The sequence below is a fragment of the Vidua macroura genome, chromosome 12, assembly GCF_024509145.1.
Source record: "Vidua macroura isolate BioBank_ID:100142 chromosome 12, ASM2450914v1, whole genome shotgun sequence".
Lineage (NCBI taxonomy): Eukaryota > Metazoa > Chordata > Aves > Passeriformes > Viduidae > Vidua > Vidua macroura.
The window spans coordinates 3842838-3867748 of NC_071582.1; the positions used below are offsets into that span (position 1 = coordinate 3842838).

The window sequence follows — 24911 nt, forward strand, 5'->3', positions numbered from 1 at the left end:
TTGGACGCCTTTCCTCATGGCTGAGGTCTGTGATGTTCTCACTTGTATGGCTTCTGGGCACCTCCAGTTACCCCAATGATCCAGCACTGTGAAGGCAGGACTCCAGAGCTGGCAGTCCCATGTTTGGTGGGCACCAAACCAAGGTTGTTAATGCCGGGAAGAGCTGCTCCCAGTCGAGTTCACTGTGCAAAACAAACTGTCCCTATTGTTTTTGCTGTTGTAGGCTCATCCGCCTTTTCCCTGTCCTCTTCCAGCTTCTCCCCATGCTTGTGGGATTGCTCCGAGTTTGCCACTGGTTCCCTCATCAGCAAAGCCATGGTTAATCCTTCCCATAAATCCTTTAAGCTGTCAGCAAACAACCCCCTTCTTAAAATTCTAGCACGCAAGCTTGGCTGGGATGGAGTCTGGCTCACAACCCCAAAGTTTCATTTTTGTTCCCAGATTATCACCTCTGGTCCTTCCTGGTCCCAGTTTTGGCTGGCACTGCAGGCTTCTCACCATGGCTGTGGAGCAATGGATGGCTCATGTTTGTGTGTGGCCTTCCATGATATATCTGAGGTATACAAACATTCAGGTTCTGGATTACCTAATGAGGGGGTCCAGGTGTGTCAGGTGGTTTGAAGCCACAGATGAGAATATGTTCCTTAGATTGCATGTGGATGAAGTCTCACCTCTCTGAGGAGCCACCTATCCTGTGGGACAGAGTGTGTTGGCCCTGTTTCTTGCCTACATGAGCTTGACATGCAGCTGATGGGGCCAAAATGGGCTAAAAAATAAGAGTAAAGCTTTTTTGTGGTCATGCTCATCTGCTTGCCCCCAGTCTCTCACATCTTTGCTGTTTTGCTCTCAGACATGACTGTTTGGCTCTTCTGGGTTTGTTTATTCCTGTAAAAGCACAAGGTTGGGTCACTGTTTTGGGCTGTATTTTCATTGGTGATTAGGTTAGGAGCTTCAGGTATTGTACATCTTCTTTTGGAGGATCTCTAAATATCCTTTCCTTCAAAAGTTGACATCCTTCAAGGCATTTGGCAGAATTCAAGAGAACAAAAAATTGGTTTCTCAAAATCTCAATCCACGTCTTGAGTTTCTCTTCTGTGAAATTTGGTTTTTCCCTTAAAACTCCTGATGAAATACAGTTTAGAATTTGTGGGATTCTCATTACAGGACTGTCATACAAGAACCACAAACCTTTTTCCACTGTTGATCCCAGAAGGAGGAAAGGCTCTGAGACTCTCCAAGGAATATTGAATGGCATCTTGCTGCCGAGTGTCTGCATCCTGGGATTACTCAGTAAAACAGAAGGAAGGGGAAAAAAAGGTTAATGCAGTGTTGGCAGCCGGCAGCTCCAGAAGCTAGTGTCCTTCAGGCTGCCGTGATTCAGCTCGGTGACTTGTGTGCAGGTGGTTCTCAGCTTATCCCTCAGGTCTGCCAGAAGAAAAGGATTTGGAGGAAATACCATATTAAATCTAAATTTCTGAAAAATTGATTTCTTAAAATTGATTTTTTTAAAAAAAAAAGTGCATTTGTCAACAGGGGCTAATTGTAAAAGGCACGTGGCTAGTGCACACAGCCCTGTGAGCACCCTCTTTGCACAGGCTGTTTTCCTGCTTTTTTAGCTCTGCACCAGTGTCAGGATTCATGGAGCAACCAACTCTATCCCGATGCCTGTAACACCACAAAAATCCTAGGGCTGAATTTGGGGTGAGTCAAGGTGGGAGAAAATCCATGGGCAGATGCCAGGCAGCTGCAGAGCTGCTCCCATGAGCACTGCTCCTGCTGCTGGCTGCCATTGTACTTTCCAGGAGCTCCAGCGAGGGTCAGCCTCCAGGCATTACATGCTTTCTTGCAGGCTGGTTTGATGATCACCTACCACCAGCAAGCATGGGCTTGAGCAAAAGCCGGTCACCTGGATCTACGGGGTTTTATTTATTATTACTATTTTTTTTTTGCAAACAAGCTGGGTGATCTGCGCTCGGTTGTTGGCACTGCATCCTGTAGCATATGACAGATAATCAGCCTGGCTGCTGGCCCGCGGAGGAGGTGAGGCTCCTATGGATGTGTGACCTGGGAAGGCACGTCAGCTCCATAAATCACTGCCTGCTGCTGCCCGTGCCTTGCACCTCTCTTCAGCTTCTTGGCAAATTCAGTATCTGCAATGGGCTCTGGGTGGCTCCTTGTCACTGGGTGAGCATGCGATCAGTGTCTGTGCGGGGAAAGGAGGCAGAGCAGTGTCCCCTTCTGGTGTGTCCCCTTCTGTCCAGTCCCCTCACCTCCTTTAATGTCATTCCTCAGACAGAGAAAACTTGGATAAACTGCTGCCTTGCTGTGTTCCTTGTGCTGGGGAGCATGGCTTCTTACAGACACCAGAACTCCTGCCCAATCCTACTGATAATGGCCTGAGTCTTTAAAAGCCAAGGACTGGTGATAAAGGGTGGGTTTTCCTGGTTTTGAGTGCTGGTGCTCAGTCATGGGGTGCATCAGGTTTCTAATTCATGTGTGTTAAACTTACCCAGGTCTCCACGGCTCTGCTGTGCTCATTCCCAAACTGCCCTGGGAGCAGCCACATGCTGGGAAGGGGGTCTGTGCTGGTGAGCCTTTTTACAGAAGCAGTGAAAGCATCCTTTGGAGGTGCCAAATGCCCCATTCCTGGGGGTATCCTCAGAGAGAAGTTGCTGCTGCCAGCACCCTGCTCCAGGAGATGGGAGATGCTCAGCTAAAGGAACAGGACCCCGGCTCAGCAATCTCCAAGGATGGCTGCTGTGGAGACTGCCAGCACAGAGGGCAGAGAGGGCACTTGCTTCGCTCTGGGTGGGAAGGGAAGTTGCTGATGTGATGGAAAAAGGCTTTTTCCCTCTGCCAAGCTGCCTCCCACAGCTCTCCCTGTCTGTGTAGCACTGCCCAAGGCAGTGTCCTCGGCATGACTCCAGCTGCGTGCCAGCTCTGTCTCTTCACTTGCTCCTCTGAGATGTCAGTACTTCTCCACTTAGTTTGGTGTGTCCCCTTGACTTTTCCTATGCTTATTTGTTACTTATTTGCCTAGCTACTGTTACCATATCCAGGAATGTTCTTCAGGTCCCCTTCTTCCTCCTGTCCCTTGGTGTTCTCCATGTGAAAGGAGTGATTTCCAGGCTTTTTACCAAGTTTCAAACTCTTTAATTCCATTGAGACCCTCCCAGCCCCAGGTCCTTTCCTAGTGCCCAAGCAGCTTTTCCCAGGCTTACATCCCTGCAGTCATCAGCTTCCTTCTCTGAGACACTGCCCTTCAAATGCCAGTGTTTGGTTTTTAGTCTCCATGGCTAGGAAGCATCTCTGGGATCTGCCGTATCAGCCGTGCCCCTCTCCTTTCCCAGCAGCCTCTTAGAGGCCCTTGGGAAGCTCTTTGGTTGTCCCCACATGAGCTGTGTGATGTTTAGGGGACATTGCCACGGTCTCTGCTGTAAAGAAGACCTGGGTGGTGTTCAGACAGGCACCAGTCACCTGCTTTGGCTTGGTAAAAGCCAGCATCGGGTCAGATATTGGCAGAGATCCCAAATGACGGTAAGGGCGTGCAAGGAGGACTTTTGCTGCCAACACCACTCTGAACACAGGGGTTGCACTAGTATCCATCCATCCATCCATCCATCCATCCATCCATCCATCCATCCATCCATCCATCCATCCATCCATCCATCCACATCTTGCCTTCATACGCACTTTCCTGCCTGCTCCCAGGTGTTGTAGAGCTGCACAAAGGCCTGGTTCTCTCCGTCCAGTGCCTGCTTTCCTAGCCATGACCAGTAGCTCATTAACGTGTCCTGGCCATCCCGGAGCTGCTGGTTGGCACGATGGGAACCTTCTCCCTCTGTCCAAACAATATCTTGTGTGATTATTATCAATAAAAAGCTGTTGCTCTTTTTCCTCAGGTATGAGCAGGAGTAGAGGATGTGTATGGGCATGCTGCCTGTGTGTTTTCAAGAGAGACAATGTGATTAAAGGTCATAAGGGTTTATTACAGACAGAAATGCATTTTGGCTGCTTCAGGCTGGAGTAGAGGTATCAAAAGGTGTTGGACAACCATTGCGGGGGTTCTGGAACTTCCAGAGTAGGCTCTGGAAGGCTGTCCCACTGGTAATGAGGAATCGTCTCTTACAGGTTTCCATTAGATCATGACCCTGAGCAAGTGGCATTCCTGGGGGGGACTCTGGTATCCTGCTTGTCCTACTTACCTTGACTTTGTGTTTTTTGTTTTTGTTGTGTGGTTTTTTTTTTTTTGTTTTTTTTTTTTTTGTTTTTTTTTTTTTTTTTTTTTTTTTTTTGTTTTTTTTTTTTTTGTTTTTTTTTTGTTTTAACTCTCCAAGATCCTGGACTATAAAAAATATTTATCTCACAAATTAAGAATTAAATGCCAAGAAACACTGTGGGACCGTCTTCCCAAAGAACCTGGAAAAGTGGAGCTGTGGGGTGGTGGCTTCCCCTGTGCAAAGGACATCCTTTTTATGGATGTGACCCCAAACCCTCAGCATTTCTTGGTCAAAATGACTCTTTTATCATCCCTCAAAGCCAAACGTTGGGCATGGAGAGCCCTGGAGAGGAGATGTGGAGCTCCCTGATCTCTTCCCACCTCTCTCCAAGGTAGGAGGGGATGTGGAGGAGGTGGAAACATGCAGCCAGCAGGTTGTTGAGCCCAGTGCTGGCTCCTTGTTGACTTTTCTTGCTTTGGAAGAACTCTCTGCAGCTAGGACCATTTGCATGCAGGCATGGGGGTGCTTCACAACCACCGTAGGCTAATCCATTGCTGAGCTCACGGCTGCTTTCCCAGGCCAGTTGGGATGCCTGGGGTGCAGCATTGGCACTCCCCATTCCTGCCCTTTATTTATGCCCCCCCTTGCTGGGCATAAAAACCTTCCAGGCTCTGGTTTATGATTCTGTTGTGTCTTTCTAAACAGGACTTGTGTTATCCTCCATGGGCTGCCTGTTTGAGCTGAGGGCACCATGGTCCCTCTGGCCCCCAGGGGAACAGCTGAATTTTAATGGTGTGTGGCCAGGTTTGGGTCTGCAGTGGCCAGCAAACCCCAGTACTCGAGCATGGCATCCTTGGGGCTAAAGCTCACTTATTTATTATTATTCCACTCTTCCTCATGCTGTTAGGATTTCTCTGCCATAGCTGGCTGGTGATTTGAAGAATCAAAGAAATTTTGGCTGGGCAAGAAATGAAATTTACGAAGATTTGGGCTTGCTTCTGAGGGGTCTTAACTCCAGCAGTATCTTTGCCTTATTTTAGGGATGCCAGCTAAAAATCCAGTGTTGATTGAATATAAACTTGGCCCTGCTACTCCCTGATCTATGTGCCCTGGCATCTCATTTTTACATGTCTATATGCTGTCTAAGGTGCTGCTGAGTGGAAGGTGGCATTGGATGGTGTTTTTTCAGTGGTGACTGTTTTTGCTCTCATTTTGCTTTGTTTTGTGGCAAAGGGGAACAATTTCTCATTAGCTGGAATTTGGTGACCCATGGGTATCCCTGCATATAGCCTGAGAAATGCAAGGTTAGAGGCTAAAAACCTTCCTGGAGCTTAATTGGACTAGCAGAAAGCTTCAGCCGTGGGTGGTGTCAGCATCCATCCCTGTTTGGTGGAAGCTGATTCGGATTTCAATGCAAGCTCTTCCCCTTGGTATGGTCCAGAGGAGCTGATGAAGCAGCTACTTGAAGCTATTTTTCTATTTTTATGTGGAGTACTCTCAAGGAGGAGCATGGCTGCGAGCGGCACAGTCCTGTGATGCGAATCACGAAGCTCCCTCTGCTCCCTGAGATGTACTGGAAGCCCCACTGTGGCTCCACTGCTCCCTGGCTGTAGGTGGCCTGCAGGTGATGAGTTACACTCTTGCCTTGGCTCTGGCTCAGCTCCTCTTCCCCATGGCTGCTCAGCTTTCCTGCAGGGAGTGATCGATCCTCCCCAGCCTTGCTGCTCAACCGCTGGCGGCTGCTGGTCGTCAGCACAAAACCTGCCAGGTGAGACCTTCAGGCATCACAGCCCAGCTGTGTCCAGCAGCCAGGCATTGGCTCCCACAGGAGCATCGGCTCTGCCTCCTCCTGGCAAATGTCCCTGCCTGCAGTGGGGACTTGGATCTAGATGAGCTTTAAGATTACTTCTAACACAAACCAGTCTGTGATGCTGTGATCAGAACAGAGGCACCAAGAGGTATTTGAGCCAAAGACCGGAAAACTGCTTTTCATCCTCAAGGCTGGAATTAAAGTCTGGAGTGAGGGTAGGTGATGGGAGCCTGTGGGTTCACGTAGAAAACTCATTCCTGCTCCTCTTGCAGCTGATCTAGAGATTTAATGGCGATATGAGCACATGTTGTGCTGCTTTAGGGTCGGTGCCTGGACACTGTTCTGCGCAGGGATAGTGAGGCAGCATCTTGATTTCAGTAATTAATAAAACCCTGGGAATTGGCTTAAAAAACTTTCTGTGGAATTTGCTGTGTCCTGCAGGCATTGATTCCTGCATGTTCCTCATGGGAGCTGATGGACATGGGTGCAAACTGTTGCTTGAAGTGTTGGGGTGAGGCCAGCATTTATCGGACAGAATATGGACTTGTGCTGTTTTAAAAACAGCATGATTGAAAGAATTTGCTGGAAAACTGGGGTTTGGGGAGTGGGGGTGATGCAGTCATGGGACACAGCACATTTGTCATTCCCGTGTTAGCATGAGGTTTCCATCTTGTGTGCTGGGAGACAGAGGCACATTCCAGACACCAGTCCCCTCTCTGTGGCCACTGGTATGAGACACATGTGGTGACACCATCTTCCTCACCCACATTCTTGTGTATCATGTGACTGGGCTCATTTCTTGCTCTCTCTTCTCTTGTAACCTCCCCATCAGGCCATGGAACAGAGCTGGCTTTGTGTCTGGAAAGCACCAGGATCTCTCCTGGCAACTGGAGCAAAACCTACAAAGAAGAGGAGATGAGAGCCAAGTGGGCGGCTTCCTAAATGTGCAGCCTGCAGGGGCTGGGACGTGCACATCATACCAAATCAGGTTTTTAATATTAAATAGATGGAAGGAAGATGTCTCCTTTTGCCTGAGGGATAAATAGATCTGAAACTCATCCTAGACTTTGCTGCTTGTTGCATCTGAAATATGTGTGTCTCACCCTGGAATTGAGCCTCTTCAGGAGCTGCCAATACCTGGCTTCAACCCATATGTAAAAATGCTCTGGTGTTTGTGTTGTATGTGGGATGTGATGGAAAGTCTCTGGGAGAAGCATCCAATGAATGGATTTGCCTCTTTTTCCCCCAGTCCATAGCTACATGTACCCTGTAGTCTGGACATGATGCTTCTCATGGTGCCATCAAAGCAAGTGTCACAGCTGTGGTACTCTGGTGTCCTCCCAGTGCTAGACCTCCTCCAGGAGCTGTGTGGGTGCCTCAGGAGGTGCACCCTGCTTTGCAGGGACTGAGCATTGTCTCCTTCCCTCCCACCCCTTCCCCAAACAAATTTTACAGATGTGAGCCCTGAGCACCTGGCTTGGCTTCTCGTCCGCGATCCACAGCGACTTCAGGACCAAATGATGTTTGTAGCTGTGGACAGACAGCTTATTGTGCAGGAGAACTGCTTAGAAAACTCTCCATCTTGCCACTGCCATTTGTTGGGAGATTGATGGGATAAGAGAAGGACTTTTTTCTTATCTTGGCCATGAACCTCCTGGTCCAGCCATGGAGGTGGACCACAGAGCTGAAGCTGCTCTCCCATAAGAGATGCTTGCTGTCATGGTTGCAGTGTGGAAGAACATCAAGAAGAGATAACTCTGCCAAAATTTAAGTAAAACCCTGCCAAAGCCTGGCAAATCTAATCTGAACTTGGGCAGTTCCAAAGCTGTTGGATGTTGGCTCTCTAGAAGGAGAAGGGCTGCTGCCGTGTCTTGGGAAGACCTTGAATGTGACTTGTTGGGGATTCAGAGCCTGGCACAAGATAGAGCTGGGGTGTCAGCAGCATTTAGGGGGTGCTGTGGGGAGTGATGTCTGTTGTATGATATTAATGGAGGGTTGTAGGAAAGAAAGAAGGAGCAGAGCAATGGAAGGATGAAGGATTTTCTCACTTGGAAAATACTGGTATACTTAGGAACAATTTCCCTGCCAGAAAGCTGTGGCCAATGTCTGTCTTAAACGTTCCTCTCATTGATTCATCCCATTTCCTCCTTGCTCTTCTGCATCATCCTTTGCGTAATTCCTCTCTCTCCTTTGATGTTTTCATCCCCCATGTATTTGTAGATTATGGCTGTGTCCCCACATAGCTGTCACTGAACCAAGCTATCCATATTTAGCTCTTCTAATCTCCTTTTCCAAACCAATCCCCTCAGCCTGTTATTTTTGTGCCTCTTCTTTGAACTTCCTTCAGTTTGTCTCTTGTGTCCTTTTCTGTCGTGAATGGACTAGTGAAAGGTGTCCCTGCCCATGGCAGGGGGATGGAATGAGATAAGTTTTAAGGTCCCTTCCAAGCCAAACCATTTTGGGATATTAAGATGGCATCTTGGAGATGATCCCCTCTAGGTCACTGAAAGGATCACCTTGGGGTGGTGCTCGACTGTTTTATGTATATCTGTAACTCCATATTCCCCCCAGTTTTCTTGCACAGGGACTCAAAATGTGAGTGGGACTTGCTTTTGGCCCTCTTTGAGGCCTTGGAGGCACAACCCAATGCTGTAGTTTTGGCTCTTGTGGAAGGTCCAGCTGTCCCCACATCACATTCACAGCTTGGTTGATCAAAACACCCCTAAACAAAGCCCATCTTTTATTCCACACTCCATCTCTTCTTTCTCAGCTCTGCTCTGAAAACACCAGGGCCTTTTACCACATCATCTCTTGTGCTTTATGAATGTAAAAGTTGGTTTCTTAGTGGTGTAATAAAACCACATCTGTGCACGTGGTTGTGTTGTCTACCATGGTTCCACAGTGACAGAGTGGTTGTGGTGGCTTTGTCCATTCTCACCTGGAAGTGGGCACTGGCTGTTGGGGTGGATGTGGACAAAGCTGGTCCCTGGATTGTGCACCGAGCAAGCAGAGGAACCCATCCTAGATGAGACAGGTCTGAGCCCAGCTCATTTTTACTTCAAGGCTTGGATCCATCTTCTCCCTCTTACATTTACAAGAATCCAATTTTGTACTGAAATGATTTGTAAATCCTGAGCTGTCTCCTCTCTGACTGATTCCTGTGTCCTGCAGCTTTTCAAAGGTAACGCTTTGTGCCTGGATAAGCATTAATTAAAAGTAATTGAATTATTAATACTCTGAGTTTGCATGTAGGGTTGTGGGTGTGTATGCACACGTGGCTGTGCCCTGACATGAATTGCTGGAGGCCTAGCAGCTGCAATGTCCATGTTTTAGGGGTTTAGATTTGTGAGACTGAGGTAGAGGAAAAAAATGGGTGAAAAAACTGAAGGAAAAGTTGAGGCAGGCAGGTGGAGCCTTGTTATTCCCTAACAGAGAGCTGAGCTGCTGTGCCAGTTTCTTGTGCTCAGCCCTGACCTACCAAGTGTCAGCTTTGGCTTGCAGTCCTTGGTTGGTGACCCTCGCCAAGGTTTGTTGGTAACTTTCGTGTTCTTGCTGTCTTCAGGAGCCTGCTTTTGCAGCCTCTTTCAGACTCATCTCTTGATCTGCTGGAATGGAGATTCCAAGCTCTGCAATATGTTTTTCATCCCTAGGCCACCATCCCTAGGGTGGTGGGGCATGTGCTTGGTGCTCAGGATGCTGGCCAGTGTGCTGTGTAGCACAAGACAGATCTTTTAAGTAAGTTAAAGGCAGTTGCCACGAAAATCCTGCTTTTTCATCTGATTTCTCATGCTTGCCTTGCAGATTCAGGTTTTAGGGATGTCTGTCGTTTGGCTGTTTCAGCCTCTGTGTCATTTGGCCAGGTTTGTGGAACTGGTGGTTATGAGATGGCTCTTAACAGTGGCTGGAGCTGCCAGTGGTTTGTGAAAGGTCTCATAGATTTGTATCCTCCTTCCGGGAGATTGATGCACTGAGGCGCTGTGAAATCTTTTATGTTCTTCTTTGCCTGCTTAAATGTGCTGGTCAGCAAGTGCTGTTAATGGCAGCTATTGAGCACTGCTTGGATCCTCGGGTGCAGCTGCCTGGTTGTTTTGATGGAAAGAAAATAAGCAAAAGCAAGACTTTCCCTCACAGTGGTTCTTCCACATAGAAACCTGACTTGTAGGGGACATGGCTGGTGTCAGCGGTGCAGGGGATGCTGGAGGATGGAGATGTAGGAAGTAGCAATATGAGAAGCCAACTGCACATCTGCGATGGTTGGCTGTGTTGACAAAAGGGTGGGTGCAGGTTGTGGGGTGTGGTGGGAGACCTGGGTTCCCAGTGGGAAGTCACTTGCTGTCATCAGAGCTTTCCTGCTCAGGCAGCACTGCCAGAGGTGAGGATGACTGGTGACCATGGCAGCAGTGGTGCTGAAGAAGGGGCTGGAGGCTGGGTTGGTCATTGTGAAGGATGCTTGTAGCCATCTGTGGTCAGGCTGTATGTTTCTAATAATCTCTGCTCTCATGAGACCCAGATGCATCTCCATTGCTTTTCCACATGGGATATTTCCCTTTTTCCCCCACCAACTGAGCTGCTTTGCATTTTTATTCAATAAATGAGGAGACCCATGGCCCATCTGTGGGGTATCAATGGTTGATGATGGCTGAATGGAGACCCAGTGACATGTGCTGGGACTGATGCACAAAGGTCCCAGCTTGGATTTCTTTCCCATGTCTCTCACTTATGTCACCTCTCCCCTTTCATCACTGCTCTTCTCTACTTCTCTCCTGCTGGAGACACCTTTTTTCCCTTCCAGGAGCAGATCTTGATAGTCTTGTAAGTGGTTGGAGCAGGTGACCTTGGTGCCAGCACGTCTGCCTTGGATACTATTCCTGGCTTTATTGAAGACATGGTAATATGCAAGACTATGCCTCTGCGGTGTCTGCCTCCTCTTGATCTCAAAACACTGCAAGCACTGAGATAAGATGGGCTGTGTTCAAGCAGTGATTTTATTCCCCTCTCCTCTGCAGAGAGAAAGCAGCTTGTTGTAAGTCATGCTGGGCTGTATTTGCATTTCTCCAGCAGTGTGGCTGAGGTTGATAGCATCCAGCTGTCTGCATCAACTGGGTACTTGGCTTGGTCCCCCATCACTGGCATGGTGGGAGGTTGTACCTCCAGTGTCACTGAGTGGGATGTCTCATCCCGATATTCCCATTAACTGTGACCAGGTCTGGTTTTGGTGGTGCTAGTGGGGGATGTGAGCTTTATTTAGATAATCCTCTTCCAGGCTTTGGTTCCTGTGGCCCACTCACCTGTGGCCAGAACAGACTTCCTCAGCCAGGTCTGCCCCAAAGTGCCCAGATAAAAATGAGTCTGAGTTGGGAATGTGCAGCCAACCCCAGCATTGTGCTGCATTGTGCCATCCTTTTGGCCACCATCTGCTCTAGCCATTCCGCAGGGACTTGTAGCCAGGGAAGGTGTTTGGATGGATGGAGGCAAACCCCCTCTTGGATCTCAGAGCTGGAGCACGGGTGCTTGGCATGGCCAGGAAAGGACACAGAGGCACCTTTTTGTAGGTAGAGCATTCCCGTTACACTTTGGCATCAACAGCCCCACAGCTGAGAGATGCCATGAATCCCAAGTCTGATGGGTGGAAGCAGATGGTGATGAGCACTGGGAACAAGTGAAGGAGAGTGGTAGGGAATTGGCCACTCTTGGCATGTTTTTAGGGGGATGCTAATTTCCCTGGGGCTGGGAAATTGGGACCTCTGCTCCTTAAAACTCCTTACTTCCCATCTGAATTGCCCAGCTCTTTGGTGGTGGTGCTGGCCAGGAGGTCCCACGCTCGCTTGTCTTCTCTGGGGAGCGAACTCAGGGAGTGTGATGCTGAGCCCACTCTATTCTGCACAGATGGAAGCACATGGAAGCATTAATCCTTCCTTCTGGCATTTACTGCTTCTTGGTAACGGGGCTGTCGCAAATGTCAATCCCTTTTTCTTGGAGCAACTGCCCTGTTGCCCTGTGGGCTCAGATTTGCCAGCTAAGGAATATATTCCCCAAGTGTTCCTGTGGCCTGTAGTAATAACTGGCTTTGTTTATTTGAGCTTGTGTTTATCCAGGAAAGGGAGACTTTTGTATAGAACAGAATTCTTTTTTCACATCTTGATGTCAGCGACCTCAACTTCCTGCTATAGCAAGAGGGAAGAGCAGTGGGCAACAGCATTGGGATCAGTGCCCCAGACCACACTCCTGGCTCCATCCTTGGACCTGACGCTTGTGCCATCATTATTTCCCTGCACGTGGGTGTTTGTTGGAAGCTCTTACTGGCTGCTTTCTTGCTGGAGAAATCCAGCCAGCAAACAGTCAGTGTTAAGTGGCACCTGCACTGTTGGGGGAGGGGATCTTCTGGAGCCTGTTGCACATGGTGTGGGGTTAAGTACCTCCAGTGTGTTGGGATGATGTTGCTGGGGGGACGTGACTGGGAGCTCTGCTTGCAGGTGGATTTAAAATGGAATCATAGACATGGTGGGCACCAGAGCCAAAAAAGGGATTTTGTCTTCAGGCTCTGCATACCGAGCTTTGGGGGTCAGGTTGGAGAAGACTCTTTGAAATTCCTTGCAAGGTCAGCAGAGGGGAAGAGGCACTGTGGTGCTGTGGTTTTGGGGTCTAGAGATGCCTACTGAAGATGCTTGTCACCCAGGTGGATCTTCTCCCTGGGGGTCTCTCACCAAGGAGCTGGAAGCTAACATTCCCAGCTCCTACTCTGAAAAATCAAAGCTGTGGGGCATGTAGTGACAGACCAGAACAGGAGTGAGAACTCCCAAAGGTTGAGCTGAGCTGATCAGTGACATGGGATGTGTTGCGAGCAGTGCTCCTGTGGTGGAGCACCTTTGGTCCATGTTCTGTCTCCTGACACACACAGTCGTGAGTTTGTGACTAGTAAAAAGGCTCCCTCTTGGCATTTCTTGTCTCTGTGTCTGCAGGAGTGAAATGACCTTGTAGGTGAGAAAAATGGTACATATGCTGCATAGCTTCTTCATGTGGGGATAGACTGGAGCCTAGAACCACCTCAGATGCTTTGGTGGTCTCACCCTGAGTTCTGGCTGACAGATGGGGTGCAGATCTGGGGGTGCCCTACACCTTCGCATCCTCTCTGCCCTTGGAAATGCACCACAGATATCTTTGCTAGTTGCTCTTCTTGGGGGGTTTTGCTTTTGGCTTTTATCACTCCAAAATGCATTTTCCTTGTCTGACTTTTATTACTGGGGACAAACCAAAATTCTCATAAATATGAATGGGTGATCTATATGGTTCAGGGAGTGGCATTAAAACCAGTGGAGTGTTTTTATTTCTGGTTTGCCCTCTTCTCACTCTCTCATTAATAATTGCTGCTGTGATGTCCCCTTGAGGGCAGCTGATGCTAAGGAACCAGTGCTGCTAAGATGGCAGGAGCTGCTCTGTGTGCATCTCTCCATGCCAGCACCCACTGCCATACTTCCCTTCATGTGGGACCCCATTCCACCTTCCTGGGGGGCTGTAACGAGGGGTAGGTTTTAATTATCCCCCAGAGCCTGGCATCCCATGGCACCACTGGCATCACTTCAGACTCTCAGTGGATTTGCTTTTCCCCCTGTGAGCAGAGCCTGTGCTGGCCGCTGCCGCCCAGCCTTGGCTCTGTTCCACTTCTGTCCTCAGCAGTGGTGAAAGCACGTTCCTCGTGATGGGAAAGCCTCCGCCAGAAACACAAAGGGCTTTCATTAGGGGAGGCAGCGGCGGGCGGACACGGATGGCCAGCGCTGGCACACAGAAGCTTCACCCCACGTTACTCTCACAGGGGTGGCTGCAGACACACCAGGTTCCTCCAGCAGTGAGAGTGCAGCCAGTATTTAATCTTAGAGCCTACCCAGCATGGAAAGAGAAATGTATTTTATTTCTGCAAGGGGTATTTAGGACCCAAAAGTGGTATGGGAGGGTGGGCAGAAGGTTCAAGGCTCATTTTTGGAGCCGGGGATCTCGGCCAGCACAGCCCTGGAGGCGATGTGAAATGCACTGCTGTGGGGTGTGAGTGCTGCCCACCACCCCCAGGCCAGCATTGCCTCAGGCTCCCTCTCTCCCTCCGAGGGGAAGAGTGGCCAGAGGAGCTGCCCCATGGTATGTAGGGCTCTCCCAGCCATCCTGCATCTCCTTGCTCAGAAAGCAGGAGGATGAAAAGATCATGGCAACGGGAGATAAGGCACACATAGAGGGGGAGGTGAATTTCAGGGATTGATCCATATGTCTTTTCCTCCAGCATGGCTTTCAGCTTTTTTTGGTTGTGTCCCAGTGGAGAACCTCTGCTCCTGCCCTCACCCTAGGAAGAACCATCCTGAACCTTTTTATTTTGCTCCAGAGCTTCGGGCAAGGGAGCAGGAGAGCCGCATTGTCTCCCCACGGCTGCTGAAAGAGGCTGTTTATTACAGAGCAGGGTGAGATATGAAATCCCATCAAGCCGCCTTGCTTATTAGAGATCTCAGTGAGCTGCTTATTATGCACCATGGCATAATGCAGATTACGAATGTGACCGGGCGATAATTAGCAGAGCTGGAACTGTAATTAAATGCTCCTGAGCTGCGCTGTGGTTTCTGTTGCAGAGTGGAAGGAAGCTGAACGGTCTCAGCAGGTCTCCAACATGCACATGCAGCCACCGCTCTCCGGGCAATGGGGGCGAGTGATCTCTGCCACTCCCTGGGCTCTTCCTGCTGCCCACCCAAGCCAGGCGACCCTGCCTGGTTCTTCCCTGGCTCTTCCTTTGCTGGAGACTGACCTGTGGTTGGCAGAATGTGGCATTGAGGAGTCCCTTCAAAGAAGCCTCACGCTTCCTTGGAGCATCTTGCCCTGGATCTGCTGATGAGGTTGCTGTGTTTTGGAGGGTGATTTTCCTGTGGGAGTCTTCTGGAAGCTCCTCTGGCAGCCTTCTGGAGTGGTTTTATGCCAAAATCACCCTTCTTGAATCCCATGGGGTGCAGTTGGGCCACTGGCCCTGTGGCAGCCTTGGAGGTGGGTGGTCTGGAGATGGACTGGAGAGCTGGTTCTGTTGCTGGGAGATTGGAGGTAGTTGTGGATGACAAGCTGTCCTGCTGGGGAGGGGACTGTGGGGTCCAACCACTGTTGTTCAAGACCTCCAGGCCATCTTTCGTGCCAAGTGAGCTGCATGTTGCTCTGATGAGCTGTCTAGAGAGAGGATGGATGCAGGACAAGGAGAGGGCTGCAGACAGAAAGTGCTTTATGTTTTTCTGGAAGAGCAAATCCACTTGCCCTGTCAGAGCCAGGATGTGATATCCTGCTCTCTGCTCCTCTTCCTAGATATTTGTGTCATCAGGGATGTGGAAAGAATCTGTGGGTCAGGAGTTGGTGGGGAGGTGGGATGCACCAGGCACTTGCTGTGGTTGTGGGCACCCTATTGAGTGGGCTAGGCTAGGTTGGACGTGCAAGGTTTTCCTGGAGTTGTTTCCCTTGCTTGAAGGATGGAGATGTGTGAACAAGAGAGGGAGCAGGCAAATTTGACAGCTGGTCAGGACCAGGATGGGAGTCAGCAGCAAGGTTGGAAGGGATCATGGGCTGGTGCCCGTGTCCACACTTGGTAACCACAAACTTGGGCTCTCCAGGTCTATTTTTTTCCCTCAGCAGAGTTTTAGAGGGTGTGGGAGTAGAACTGGGTGCTCTAGAGGAATCTTTGCCTGCTTGAAATTGGAACTCAGGTCAGCACTTGCTGTGGATGTGATGAGTTTCCTCAGTCTGCTTCTCTTCTGAGGTAGCCCAGTGTCGAAAGATCACAAATGGTGAAGAGAGGAAGAGTAAGCTGAAGAGGAGCCACTCACCCCAGAGCTGCTGCAGGTCCTCGCAAGCCAAGGCGTGGGGGTGGCTGGCTGTGGCCGGCTTGGCTGATGAACCCCAAAGGATGGGAAGGTCTCCACCTTGCCTTGGCCAGCCACAGAATCAGCCCATCAGCCATCCTCGCCCTGACGCTGCTGTAATCTGCTTGCGTGGCAGAGCAGCCAAGGACCTTGGTTTCTCAGCAGCAGGGTTGCTTGGCTGAGCTTCCACTTGGCATGTTGGCTTGTTGGCTTTCCAAGCCCAGCTCTGGCTGTGGGATCTGGTTTCTATGTGCAGAGAGAGAGCACAATGGCTGGATCAGGCTCTGAAGCAGATACTTGCATAGGGAAGAGGGATATGATCCAAGTGCCTGTGTCTGCAGGTGGTCACAGGGTAGTTCTGGAAGGAGAAGGATGTTGATTTTCATGGGTGCCGGAAGGAGTCTGCTACTTGTTTGTCCTGTCCTGCCGGTTGAGCAGAAGCTCCTCTAGTGAGCCATCAGGTCCAAAGTCATTGACTGCATTAACATCTGAGCCATAGCCAAGAGGCATCCTCACTGGGGATGATTACAGAAGCCGTTGGGGAAGGAACTTGCCACGAGCTCTTTCAAGCAGGAGTACTGATATCTCCTGCACAAGGAGTTTTGGGTGTGATCTCTGTGACTACAGAGCTCCCCAGGGCTACATGGGTATGGGCACACCAGGGCAGCAGAGCCCTGTGAGATCCTTGCCCTCTGATGGGGTGTGAGATGTGAACTGAAGGTGGCAGTCCTGAACTTGAGGTTCTCCAGGAATGTAAATGTCTGTTGATACTTACTCTCCCTTCTGTGTTCCCAACAGTATTCCAGACGGTGAGCACATTTCTCTTTTTCCCCACAGATGGAATCTCCGGTCTCTACGCCCGCAGTGTTGCCCTTGCATCTTCTTGTCCCTGTCGTCAACAACGACATCTCGTCGCCGTGTGAGCAGATCATGGTACGCACCCGCTCGGTGGGGGTGAACACCTGCGATGTGGCCCTGGCCACCGAGCCCGAATGCCTGGGCCCCTGCGAGCCTGGGACCAGCGTGAACCTGGAGGGCATCGTCTGGCAGGAGACGGAGGACGGTGAGTGTCACAGAGCTTCTTGCTCTCTGGCAGCGTCACGGGGGAGTTGCAGCAGTCCCTTCCTTCCCATGTCCCTGCTGTATTGCTCTTTGGCATGTCCTGGGCTTTCCTGCCACCAGTTGGGTGGTCAGGACAGAGGAGCTGTGTGACAGCAGTCCATAATCTGTCCAGTAAAGGGAGTAATGAGCCAATACTTGCGTCAGCCCCATGTGTTGCGTTATCCCTTTGCCCAGACAGCAGGCGAAAATCTAAGCTGCCATTTCTCTGCCCTTCGACAAGAGCTGACTTGTTCCGGAGGTGCCAGGGGAAAGGCCGTGCCAGCCGGCACGGGAATTCAACAGAGTTGACTTCATTTTTGCTTGGCAACTCGCAGGTCTGTCACAAAAACACTCAAACCCTGGGAGGTGGCAGAAATCTCCGGCTGGATTAAAAAACCCCAATGGAGCTCTCAAAATCGACTCAGTGGGAGATCAGCTTTTCAGCTCTCTTGCCAAGCCAATCCAATCTTTTTTTTTTCCACTGGAGCTCATCTCATCCATGCACAGCTTGGTTTGCTTTCCCAGGTCCTTTGATGGGTTTTCGTTGCTCTTGGGGCTCTGCCAAGGAACGCAGGGATGAATAGGTGGCTCAGTGGCCCATGGCAAGCGCTGGAACTTGGCCTTCCCTCTAGCCTAAGTGGGATGCTGGTGGTTTCTGCCTTGGGAGGCACAGGGTGAGCTCCTTGTGTTTGTGTCTGGAGTCAGAAACAGTCCAGAAGCACAAAGGTGAGAGAGAGCAGTGGTGGTGGAGGTTGCTTGATGAGTCATCTCAGCCAGGTATCCATGTGCTCCTCTTGGACATCTGTTCCCACTCTTCCATTGCTGTTCTCTGTGGAAAATGAAGCTGTTGGCCTTTATCCCAGCCGCTTCTCACTGAGACTCTTTATTATCTGCGATGGAAGGGGAGCTGAAATCTCCATTCCCATTATTTGCTTCCAGTGAGGTTCTCTTCTTGTCCCATGCTTTGGGAAGGTGGGGGTGGGCCCAGTTTGCCTTTTCTCTCTTCCTACTGGCAAACTGGTTTTGAAACCATGGTTGGAGCAGGACCAAGTGCTGCAGTGGCTGCCAATGTGAGCACTGAAATTGTTCCCCTTGGAAAAAGCATATTGAGAAATAGCACCTGAGCTGTTTGGGAAGAGAGCAGTGGATGGACTATGCCAGGGAAGACTGGGATGTCTAGCTTGAGATGGGGACCTCCACACTCCTCTGCTTTACCATCCATTCCATATGGAAAAAAAAATCACCCTGATTAAAGCAGCTGGGAGCTGTGTGTTTTTTTATGCTGCTCCAAAGCAGAAGGATGTCACATGTAAAACCTGTGAGAAGAAACAAGAAAGCAGGAGACTTCAGGAGCCCTGCTCTGCACATCCCAGGGCCAGAGGATCTGCAGGGTGGATCTGCTCCAGAGAAACCTGTGGAAGGTCTGCACTGATCTACCACCTCTCCAGCATTGCATGAACAGTGCCTCCAAGAGCCTGGTCACTTTGTAGGATACACCACCTTCAGCTGGGGAAACTGAGGCACATCTGGGCTGGGTTTTGGGAGACACAGCAGCACAGAGGAGCATTGGCACCCTCCACCTGTGGGGTTCCCCCATCTCCCCAGCCCCATCGGCCTGCTGTCCTGGTGTGACTTCCCTCAACCCAAAAGCCCTGGAGCAGCAGAGTTCCCTGAAAATCCCAGGGCTGCTGGAGAGCCCATGGGCAGCAGCAAAGGTGATAAGAGCTTGGACCTTGTATAGTGGTTTTGGGTGGAAATCAGGAGAGGGTCACGGTGACTGTGCCAGGATGAATGAACTGAGCATCCCTGAGGCAGGGAGCACAGAAACATCCCTCCCTGCCAATTCCTTGTTGAGAGGCCTTGCCATGGGAGTGGTTGCTGTTCTTCTGCTCCTCATCCCACCCTGGAGCTCCACGTCTGTCTGCCTGTCCGTCTGCATTACCCCTCGCTTCCGCAGCCACCATTTCGGAGCATGCCTTGGAGGTGTCCTGTGATTTCCCACAGCCCGGATATTTTTATTCTGTGGTAATTCAGTGAACTCACACAGAGATGCTTCTCTACCAGCTGCTGATGGTTGCCACTGTTGGGAGCAAGGATTTCACATCCAGTCCTGCACAAAGGCAAGCCCTGATACTGCCTGTGGTCTCTTTGGGTCTGCTGCATGCCTTGGCTTTGGTCACATGGCATCTCTTGTCCTTGAGTGTCAAGGCAGCGGGGGAGCCATCCCTGTTTTTTGCCTGGCATCTCTCCCCTGCCTTCCCATTGTCAAAGATGGAGTCAAGGGTGATGCTGGATCTGGCTGTCAAAAGCTGGAGCTTGTGAAATGTTCGGGGATGCAGCAACCATCTCCCCTTGACCAAAGGAAACAGAGGAGAAAGCTACATTAGGGATGTGTCTGCAAAGTCAGATGAGGTGCTTCCAGCATCTGGAGACTCTCCTCAATATCTCCAGAGGGATTCATTTCTCCCCTTGCTCCTTAGGATGTAGCAGCCTCATTGGACTGCATGGAAGGACCCCAGAGCAGTGGAACAGCTCTTGGCTTGCATCAAGTTTAGAATCACAGAACTAAGGAATGGTTTAGTTTGAAAGGGACCTTAAAGCCCAGTTCATTCCACCCCCTGCCATAGGCAGGGACACCTTCCACTAGCCCAGGTTGCTCCAAATCCCATCCAAACTGGCCTTGAACACTTTCAGGGATGGGGAAGCCAGAGCTTCTCTGGGAATCTTGTTCCAGGGCCTCACTACCCTGTCAGGAAGGAAGTTTTTTCCTAATACCCAATCTAAACCTCCCCTCTTTCAGCTAAAGCCATTACTCTTTGGCCTGTCACTTCTTGGCCTTGCAAAAAGTCCCTCTTCAGCCTTCTTTTAGAGATCCCCTTCAGGCACTGCAAAGGACTCTAAGGTCTTCCTGAAGCCAGCCTTCTCTTCTCCATGTGGGTCTGCAGAATCATGGAGAAAAGCTTCTAAAGCCAAAGCCAAAGCCTGGCAATGCTTGGAAGGATAAGTTGGACAAGAAGGACAAGTCCATCTGAGACGGGAGCATGAAGCTCCAGTGAACCTGATGATGTCCTTCCTTCCCTGAACCAACTTTGTCCTTATCTCTCACTACAAAACCTGCCATGAGTCCATGAGTCCTGCTAAAGGCATCCCAGAGGGCTCCCACCACCAACCATCCATCTCTGGGCTTTTGGTCCACCTTCTCCTCCACCATTCCAGGCTGGTGTTAGCCCAAGGTGTGGTCTAGCTGGTAGTGAACACTGTTATTCATGCTCTCCTGCGGCCATGCTGGTGACACTGTCCCTTTGCTGAGCCTGGCTTGCACAAGGATGTGTTTTATCAGGACACTTCCAGTGGGGAGCAGCTGTCTTGGGAGCTCCCCTTGTGCTGTTACGTGTAATTCTGATCCTCGGGAACTGAGGAACAGATTAACTGAGCTGATCACACCAGGAAGCGTTGCTCTCTTGGCTGCCTCAGGAGCTGCCAGATCTCCTCCATCCCTCTTGGTGAAGCTGGTGTCACCTGGCTTGGACCATGTCACCTTGTCACCTCCCCACGGTGCCACACCAGTGCTGATTACTGCAAAACAAACACAAACCCTCTGAGCTATGAGGATCATGGTGTGGCAGCACCTGGAAAATGTCAGCACATTGTACATCCCTTCCTCCAGCTCCTTGCTGGGATGTTAGTGGCAGGTTACCTGTGGCTCAGATTTCTGTACTCTGGACATTTGGATTGTTCTTTTGCAAACTTCTTGTGAGGGTATGATGGAGCACAAGCGTGCCCAGTGTTGGCACATGCCAGTGGACATGTTCTTGCTTGGAGCAGGAGGGAAATGCAATAGATGGGGAAAGAATGGAGAAGATGGGAGGCTGAGAGCAAAGACTTCTCAAATACAGTGGATAGTGGCTTAGATGCTTCCTCTGCCAGCTCCCATGGGAACCATGAGGTCTCATCAGGTCTCATGGACTTACACACCTTGAACTTCTCTTACAGGTGGTTCTTCTTACTCCTGGTCCCTGTCTTTTCCTCTTCTGTCTCAGGTGGTGTTGGAGCAGGTGTTGTTGGTGAAGATCAAGGCAAACAAGTCATTGAGCCCCTCAGCTGTGTGCTATCCTGACTGCAGGCTTCCTTCCTGTGTTTGAGTTTCTCCAAGAGTTCCTTGTTAATCCATCAGGCCTCCTGGCATTTCCACCTGAATTCTCTTTGTTGGGATGCATTGCTCCTGAATTAAGGGATGATCCTTGGACGTCACCCAGCTTCCTTGGGTCCCACTTCCCCTCCAGCGCTTTATCCCACGCTGTCAAACAGGTCTCTGAAGAGCCCATAGTCTTCTCTCCTGGAGTGCAGGGCAGTGATCTTTCTGTGTGCTGCAGTCCCTGGAAAGCAGTTGGATGGCCAAGGACAGTCATGCACCATCTGAGCATCCATCCCTGCATGGTATGATGGGATGATCCTGTCTCCCTCTGGCCCTGCCAGGGAAACCAGGTTCATGTTGCCTGCTGAGGTTTGATGGAGGGGACTTCTCTGTGAGAAGACACCAGAAACCTCCCCCATGTTGGACAAGGTCAGCTAAGGCAGAGCCTATCAGTGATGAGGGCAGGATAATGTATTTAGGAAGGGGAGAAAAAGCAGCCCTCATTCCCCATCCCCCTGTGCTGTTTGGGGGCAGAGATGTAGAAATCAAGAGTAAAGTTGAGCTTGGGAAGAAGCCAGGTGAAAGAGTTTTAAGGTGTGGTTTTATTTCTCATTACCCTACTCTGATTTGATCTGCAATAAATTAAATTAATTTCCCCAGGGTGAGTCTCTTTTGCCCGTGATGGTAATTGGTGAGTGATCTCTCCTTACTGGAGATTATGCTAGACAGCCCCATGGTGTCCCCTGTCTCCTGGCAGGAGCATGATGGCCATGAACAGCTTTGGTCTTGTGTCCCAAAGCCTGGGTACTACAGGTCAGGCAGGATCTCTGCTGGGGAAGAAATTAATGGAAGAAGGGGCATCCCAAAGCCAGGGTATCCTGGAACTGATGCAGGTGGAGGAGGAATTCATGGAGACATTCTTGGTTGGGCTTGGGGGATTCATCTTTGGAAAGGAGCGAAATGTGCCCCAATAGAATGGCTCCTGGTGCCCACAGCACCTTGTCCTCCATCCCATGTAATCCCAGGATTTTCTCATACGCTGCCTTCCTGAATGTCAACTTTGCACCATCACCAACCCTTAATTTTCCAGCCAGGATACAACTCTAATGTGAGCACTTGGTGAGCAGGATGCTGAGTGGTTTGCACCCAGATTTGGGTGATATTGATTCCTTAAGAGTTTCAGAGATGTCACCTTCCCATGAAACCAGGTGGGATGGGAGTTACCCAAGTGGGATTCCTTCTGTTCAAGAGCATCGGCAGTCTTGGAGATGTGAAAGCATTGCTTCCTCACTGCTGCCCTTGTCATGCCTGTGCCTGCTCATCATCCTGCTGTGGGAGGGGGACACAGTGGGTGAAAAAAGCTGCTTAGTATCTATCCTGGGGTTTAAATTGTCCTGGGTTATTGTTGGAGGATTAGGAGGGGATTTGGTATGATTGGTTGCAGTGGGTTAAGTATAGGCTGGTATGTGTTGGAGGTCTGGTGTTCCAACAGGGAAGGAGACACAGTGCCAGCTCATTTTGCCCCTGCCTCTTTCATCTCTCTCTTGTGACGTGGTGGTGGGGAGGAAAAATGCCAGCACCTCTTTCTAATATCACACACTGCCCCAGAATGCTCAAGAGACTCCAGTGGTTTGCCATGCAATTAACTTCCAGCAGCTCATGTGGTCTTCTCTGCCTTCAGAGGGATTGAACTGGCAGGGAGAGCAGAGGGACTGGGAGGGATGGGGCCTAGGTTAGTGCTGCGTGTTCCTCAGTGGCTCCCAGATCTTTGGGCAGCTTCTGGGAGGATCCCACAGCAGCTCCCCAGAGGTGTCCTGGGAATGGTGGGGCTGGATTGGGGTGCAGGATGCAGCCAGGAGCTTCTTTGGATTTTAAGGAAAGAGGCAGAGTCTTCTGCCTGCCAAAAACTGCTGCATTAGGAAGAACAGAAGGCCACATTCTATATACTCTCTTTGCCTGGAAACAGCATCCCAGTGTTCCCACTGATCTTTCCATGCATGGGGCTGTGGGTTCCCAGCAGTTGGTTCCTCCCTCACATTGTCTCCATCATCACATCCTGGCCATGTCTTTGTTAATTTTAAGGCAGGTCCCCAGCACCTTCCTCTGAAGGCAGAACCCAGCATCTCTTGCTCACTGGGATGAGCCGGTTGTGGCTCTTGGCCGTGTGCTTGCACCATGTCTTCCCATGATCTGCTCACATTTTCCAGAAGGAAAAGGAAAAAGAGAAGGTCTGCATTTCATTTCTCTTTCTGAAGGAGCCCCACGTGTCAGGCCTTGGCTCCATGTATTATCCATGCCGAAGCCTGCAGCTGGCTGCTGGCATAGCACAACGGGGGATGTGGGCTGAGATTTATAAACATGCTTCAGGCGCAGCTGCTCCGGGCTCCCTCGGCTCCATCCATCTCCCAGGACCATATATCTTGCTGCACTCATCAACCCTTGCAAACACATTCCCGAGTTTTACCTTGCTTGGATAAATGTGCCTGGCACAACAGACTCTGCTCCGGTTGTGCGGAAATCAGAGTGGCAAGGAGGAGACACCACAATGCTGAGGGATGCTGTGGAAGACCCCTCTGCCTCCCAGAAGAGGTGCTGACGGTCCTTGACCTCAGTGTGGGTGTGAGCGAGGCAGTTCTGAATTAGTGTGGAAAAGCTCAAACTCCAAGGTTTTCTGAATGCCCAGTGACTTTGCTCCATGATGGGAGGATGTGGCCCTGTGGATGGTTCTCCAGATGGAAATACAGGGCAGAGGGATTCCCGTGGAGGTGCTGAAGTAAAGTGCCCAGGGCAATAGAGGGATGGATATTCTGCCAGGATTGGGTTTTCCTGCCAGGGACAGGCGCCTGAGCAGGAATGCTGGGCTCAGCTTGCCATCTAGTGGCAGTAGCAGCTGTTTCTGGAGGGTCATGAGGTTCGTGGCCATGCTGGTTCATAGCCCTGCTGGAGGGTTTGCAGCTCCACTTTGGGGTCCACAGCTTTGCTAGGAGCTTTCTGCATTTCCCCCAGGGTCTTCCCAGCTCTTTCTTCCTGGAGATCACATTCCCTACCCTACCTGAGCACACATGGAGCCAATGTGTATCTTCAGGTCACCCCTGAAATCCCACAGCCCTTTGGGGAACACTGGGTTTTAACATCCCATGAAAGTAAGGAACAGGAAGAGAGTTTAGGTGAGGCGTGCCAAGGGAAGGGATGAGCTGGGAGTCTCCAGCTCCCATCTTGATACCCCTCCAGCCCTGAGCCCAATGTCTCACCTCTTCTGAGAGCCCATGACCATTTGTCCACCCTCCTTCAACTTTAGAGCTAAGCTCTTCCTCCTGCCTGTCTTGAGGGGCGGGTTCCTGGCACCGTGGGGTCACACCTGGCCCCATATGACCTTTTCCCCTCGCCTTGCAGGGATGCTGGTGGTCAACGTCACCTGGAGGAACAAGACATATGTGGGGACACTGCTGGACTGCACGCAGCATGACTGGGCACCTCCCCGGTAAGTGGGTGGGGGGCTCTGGTGGGCTCCTAGCGCTGAGAGCAAATTTGGCCCTGTATGGCCCCCAAGGCACCTGGGACGCTCTGCCCTGTGCCCATGGGGCTGCCATAGGGATTGGCATCTCCTTCTTGCCCAACCCAACTGCTCCATGACTCTTTGCCCCTGCAGTCACACATCCCTTCTCCTGGGGACTGGAGACAGTTCAGCACATCCCAGGGGACCTCTCTGGTTCCTCTTTATTGGTCAGTGGGGGGAGAAGTCTATGGGATTGGTAGTGAGGGGAGTAAGGGGGTCC

At 50.6% G+C, this 24911-nt stretch overlaps 1 protein-coding gene across 9 annotated transcripts in view; it reads left to right on the plus strand.

Moving 5' to 3' along the window:
- ZNF609 (zinc finger protein 609) overlaps positions 1 to 24911 on the plus strand; it is a 72858-nt gene that overhangs the window by 30836 nt on the left and 17111 nt on the right. For all 9 annotated transcript variants that reach the window (XM_053988338.1, XM_053988336.1, XM_053988337.1 and 6 more), the window contains exons 3-4: positions 16737 to 16962; positions 24529 to 24616. In XM_053988338.1, the coding sequence (XP_053844313.1) occupies positions 16737 to 16962; positions 24529 to 24616 (314 nt within the window). The remainder of the gene's footprint in view (positions 1 to 16736; positions 16963 to 24528; positions 24617 to 24911) is intronic.